The sequence below is a fragment of the Ylistrum balloti genome, unplaced genomic scaffold (assembly GCF_031769215.1).
Source record: "Ylistrum balloti isolate Yb309-2 unplaced genomic scaffold, AGI_CSIRO_Ybal_v1 Utg370386, whole genome shotgun sequence".
Taxonomy (NCBI): domain Eukaryota; kingdom Metazoa; phylum Mollusca; class Bivalvia; order Pectinida; family Pectinidae; genus Ylistrum; species Ylistrum balloti.
The window spans coordinates 901,487-907,382 of NW_026782268.1; the positions used below are offsets into that span (position 1 = coordinate 901,487).

The 5,896-nt window shown below is 37.4% G+C and overlaps 1 protein-coding gene across 1 annotated transcript; it reads right to left on the reverse strand.

Annotated features, from left to right (window-relative positions):
• Positions 1-516: 516 nt before the first annotated feature.
• Positions 517-5,170, reverse strand: LOC132554195 (DC-STAMP domain-containing protein 2-like). The gene is made up of 3 exons (XM_060218498.1): positions 4,520-5,170; positions 3,431-3,696; positions 517-2,724 (listed from the first exon to the last, which is right to left on the reverse strand). The coding sequence occupies exons 1-3, from the start codon at positions 5,159-5,161 to the stop codon at positions 1,416-1,418; spliced, it is 2,217 nt and encodes a 738-aa protein (XP_060074481.1). The 5' UTR covers positions 5,162-5,170; the 3' UTR covers positions 517-1,415.
• Between the last annotated feature and the right edge of the window lie 726 nt (positions 5,171-5,896).

A 5,896-nucleotide genomic window follows, 5' to 3' on the forward strand; every position in this document is an offset into this window, starting at 1 on the left:
AGATTATTAAGCAAGCCTCATGTTTGGAAACTTAATAATCTTCTCCTTCGGGTCGAGGCCCCCCTATATTACTCTGATGGGAGTAAAAGATTCTGTTAGTCTTTAATTTCTGGTCAATAAACTCGTTATTTGAAGGCAAGACGTCATCATTATATCTGAAGGTAAAATTGGGGACTTTTCAAGGTCTGTGTAACTTATTTTGATATGGTCTTAGATAAATACAGCTTCGCATGAAAACAGAACAAGTCAGCCAACAGAGAAGCACAGTTAGTTTCGATTGGTATGCCAATAGTATGTTGGATCTTACCGCCAAACTCGAAGAATATCTTGTCAACCAGAAACTCGATCATTCTATATGATATTTCACGAGATATGCTACGGTAAAGTTCTGTACTGTGGTCAGTAAGGGTATTGGCATTTGTACAAGTATGCGGGACGGAACGACGTGAGTACACTTCATTGGAGTTGTTTTAACATGTTTTGTTATTTGGATGAATAAACAACAAAAGGAGAAAGTAGGATAAATGATTTATTTATTTACTGCCAATATCAGACTGAACTACGCTGTTTGCGTGCTATCGTAGCCCTACTTCGTTCAACCATAATCAACACCAGGAAACTGATATCGTCAATCTTATTTATACACTTTGTTTGAGTCGAAATACGGATAAGTCGAAATTTTTTCAACGGCCCCTTGAATTTCGAGATAACGAGTTTCGACAGTATCTTGTATCATTTTTGAGATATTTTGACAAATAAGATATTTGATCAAAACATACCTCATATTAACTCCATTTAAGATGTAAAACACATAAGATATTATCAGATGATATACGATTGCTTTAAAATTTGTACAATATATATTTCTTTATCATATTACAGTACAAGTCCCATCCAATGTATAACGGTACCCCATACAAACAATTATTACTTTGCGAAAATGTATCAGTTTTTAGATTTTGAATTTCATCTAGATCTTTGTGAAATTTAATCTACAGTTTATATGAAGTTAGATTATTCACACAATACAAGATATACAAATCTATTTCAATATTTATATTTTCTATACAAGTAAAGATACTATGCGAGGATGGTAGAGTTGAGTTAAAACTTTGTTATTTCCTTTGAAAAGTTTGACGATTCAAAACATACACAAAAATATACATGATATTTAGCGTACATAGAAGTCCAATATTCCGCCGTTGTACACATACACCTATATATTTCATCACACCGCGCGACATACCTCGTCACCTCGTGTGAATTATCCGCGGATATCACGAACCGGTGGTACGATACCGGATGTAATACTTTAAATCTGAATATGTGCGACAATACAATCGTCAATTAATGTGCAAAGCACAGCTTGGTAAAGAAACACGTGAGATTTGACAAAATGAAACACTTTATTCGCGTCAATATTTCCGCGGCCTTCTGAAAATACTGACCGCTCCACGCGTCACACTTTTGGCTGTGCGGGTACATACAGCACATTTTTTATTCATTTCCAGGAAGCATTCGAGGCAGTAAACACCATCGCATCCAGGGGTGGAACAGATATGGAATTCTGACACTCCGTTGAATTCCTCCTGACAAACTAGACATGTGGTCTCCCCTTTTGGCTTACAACTGCATGTCCCTGGGATGTGATCTAAGACACATAACATAAAGGGAACTTGAGACAAGAGAGAGTTGCCCTTTCGTCGAGATTTCAGGTTTTTAGCACACCACATAAGTTTGGATGCACGTTTAAGAGTAATTTTTTCATGCAGGTATTTGATACGTTCTTTTTCCTGTTGTGGATAAAAATAGGCAGCAATCTTGCTACGCATGCGCAATCCATATGCTTGTGTGAAAATAAAGACAAATGCAACTAAATATAAACCAGAAAGCACAAAGTTGGTCTGCACGTCTGGAATGTTCGGGTCAGGTAAGCATTGAGTAATGTTAAAATCAACGTCAAATACAGTTTCGATTTCAAGAACCGCTAACACACTTTCTATCATTTTTGCAATAAATCCACTCCCCATGACATTCAGGGAAACGTTGCTGTCCCCTGAAATGCTAACGTTGATCTTGCCAAATCTTTGCATGATGCTGAGAATATAATAGAGAACATAGTCAGCTATAACAGTCACAATTGTTATCAGCAATTGAAGAGTAACAGAGATAGCACCCGATCTTACCAACTGCAATTCTGCAGAGGAGAGAAGAATTGACCTCGTGTCAATGTACTTTCTCTTTTCTACCTTTTTCAGAGGTAAAACTGACTTCTTCCCTTGTTGTTTTCGTCTATCGTCATACTTTTTAAACTGCGTGGATATGTATTTGTTGTCAAAGTGGTCCTTTTTACGATATTTCTTGACGTATAACGCCGATCGAATGAAAAGGAACAATAGAGGGAATGCTAGAATGTATTTTATAACTGTGATTATGTCGTTGATGAACTGGGTCCTTGCCTCGATGTCGGCGCGAACATTCGCTATGATGTGTGCTGCATTTTGGGAGGAGTTGATCTTTCCATCCAGATCGGCATTTGAACTTACACCAAATTCGAAAAAGTCAGTAAGTGTAAATATGATATCACGTATTTCCTCCAATGCTACATCCGTGACACCTTGCAAGTTGGTCAAGACATTGCAGAAAAGTTGCCCTGGTTTGACGACATCACATACATCGGATACATCAAGTATTTTGCACACGGCGGTAGCAAACCGTTTATGCCTGCAAAATAAAATTACAGGAAATGCAGTTACGAATATCAGAAAGAAATTTTCTTATCTGCGGAGGAAACATTTTACTTAATGAAATGCTGATAACTGTAAAATCATATAATTTCGCGGTGCGCAATTTGAGTGCTTTTTCAAAAAAAAACAAAAAACACCATTTCGTGTACATTTGATAACTTGAATAAATACAAATATATCAGTGTGATTAAACCAATGATGATAGATCGTGAACGTGCAAATTCATATTTCAATAACGAGCACCCACGAAATCACCGAAAATAAATCCAAGGCGAAAAAATTGAAGAAACTACAGTGTTAGAAAAATACATACATTCAACAGTAAATAACACTTTTCATAAATGGTTATACCAAAGCACTAGTATTTGCATAAAAACTTCAGAAATAGAAGCAGAGCTCGTTTATCATTCGTCGTTCCAGAGTTGGTTAGCAAAATGCTATGGATTGAAAGTATTTTAATCTAGTGGCGATTTGATTTTGGTTTATCATTGATTTACGTCCTATCAACAGCAAAGGTCATTTAGGGACGTGCCGTGATTGGTTGGTGGAGGGGAGCCGGAGATACTGGAGACAAGGCATTAAGCTATATCTATAACCTAGAAACTGACCCTCATACCCGAGGTCCCACCTCGAGGCGAGTTTTTCTCACTATCTAATTACAAGACAATGACAATAAACTTCACCTTCTTTTCTGGGAGCACGTCATCGGACGGTAAATATGTTGCCATGGCACTGACCAATCACATGCCCTCTTTCTGCGTCTCTTTCCAAACACGTCTCCAATGGCACCAATACCGCCTTTGACCACGCCTCCTATCGTGTCAAAAGTGTCCTTGACGTCGTTACCGAAATCGTCGATAACGCCTAACTCATTTTCACAATCACTTCTGGCTTTATTTATTCCGTCAACACATTTTTGATAGACTTCATTAACACCTTCGCTGCATTCCTGTCAAAATGAAAAAGAGTATTCTTTTGCAATTATATCATTATTATGCTGATGTTTTGATATATGTACATGTATTCAAATACATTATCATCGTCATGAATTTTACAGTGCACACAATGAACAAGAATAATCCCCCCTTCCTACTGCTACATGCATATATTCCTGAAAATGCAGTTGATAATGTGCATCGATGAATAAAAGTTTTGACATATTTCTGATGTAAAAATTAATGCATGCTTTATATAGGTGCAGAATCAAACATGGCCCGAAACACTCAGAATATAAAGCAATATATAGTCCCGTTTGATAATAGAGCGGATTGGTACAATATATTTCCAACTTCGGGAAATCAAAGTTAGCTTCGTGTAAAATATTCCACTTTATGTAATGTACAAACGTTTTGTCTACATCATCAAAGAAATTCAGTCGTTTTCAAAAATATCTAAAATATTGACGGGACTTAAAATGAAGACTTCAGCAGCTATCGATTATCTGGGCGATTCGCTACCAACTCCTCCGTCCTCCCACCCTACCAACCCCCGTCGTATCCTATATCCCACCATACTGTTAACCAAATTCTTTTCACGGTTATTGGTTTTCGCGATTTTACTCCCATAGACGTTATGTTAAGTAGCAAAATAGAGTTGAACAGATCTTAACTCTTTGATCATGATGTTAGAAAGTATACATTATCGCGGCGATTGATTTTCGCGACTGTTCCGATACACGAACATCGCTAAAATAAATCACTCCCAGATATTTGTTTGCTTGCAGAACATTGTACTTACTGCATGTACAAAAAGCACTTTCTACATATACATACCTTTGCAGCCTCTTTTAGACGAGCTGCCGCCTGTTTCACCTTGCCGTTGAACTCTTCGACTCGATCTCTAATAGGGTCGATAACCTTTTGTAAACCCTGACCTGCTTCTTGCAAGTTTTCTAATGAATTCTTAATTTGTCTAGCAATTTGTATGATTGGTTCCTCTAACTGCCCTCGGAGAAGCTGACTTTGGTTATAAATCAGTTCGGACGTACACGCCATACTGATAGACACTTGGTTGGCGTTGTGCGAGATGTTCATCACTGGACCAGACAGCATGATGCCGAAAATGGTAGCCATTATGGCTACCCTTCCCCGTCCAGTGCATAACGTTGGAACCATTAAAATCACGACACATCGGAAGTGAGTGGAGACCGCCAGACCTATGCACATTACCAGGGTGATTCCTATTGTAATCCAACCAGACACAATATAGCTGTAACCAAAGCTAAATGTGATGAGAACGTAAAATATGCCCGCACAAAGCAGGCCCCATAATATGCCGAAAATTCCTTTCAGACAGCGATGATTCTTGGTTCTACTAAGGAATAGTTTATGTAGAAAGCTTTCTGGATTTTCTTTTATTCTTTTCCATCGTGAGGGTGGCTTATCCACATCCGTAGTAGATTTATTTTTCTTCATGATGAATTTAGTGTTCCATAGCACTAAAATGAAAGTAAGAGAACTTGTTATATATAAGACCTGGCTTAAAACAACATCAAAGACCAAAATCACATCACCATTATAGATTACACACCCAAAATGAAATTATTTGTCTCAAAAAACTTGCCAAATTATTATACTCAATATCAGACACGAAAAAGCTGATGATATCTCGATTGTAAAAAAGGAACCATGCCATGCTTTAAATGTTGACTCGAATGAACATCCTTTGAAGGCTAGAGTATGAATCCTTCAATGCGCCCATTAGTTATGATAATCTAGCTGTATTACGATCAAAAGCCATTACTAAAATCGATATTCAAAAATATCGATCTGACACAATCTGAAGCCAAAAACAAGTGTGTGTGTGTGTGTGTGTGTGTGTGTGTGTGTGTGGGTGTGTGTGTGTGTGTGTGAGGGTGTGTGTGTGTGTGTGTGTGTGTGTGTGTGTGTGTGTGTGTGTGTGTGAGAGAGAGAGAGAGAGAGAGAGAGAGAGAGAGAGAGAGAGAGAGAGAGAGAGAGAGAGAGAGATATTATTAAGAAAAACTAATATCATTCGATGCTTAATAACCGTGGAATGATTAACATTAAAAGTATTTAATATTTCTTTATTTCTTTTATAATGTTTGACATGCATTTTTACAATAAGACCAAACAAACAATTTGTGGTACGAATTTGGTTTTATCATATTAATCATAGGAAGTGTGAATTCC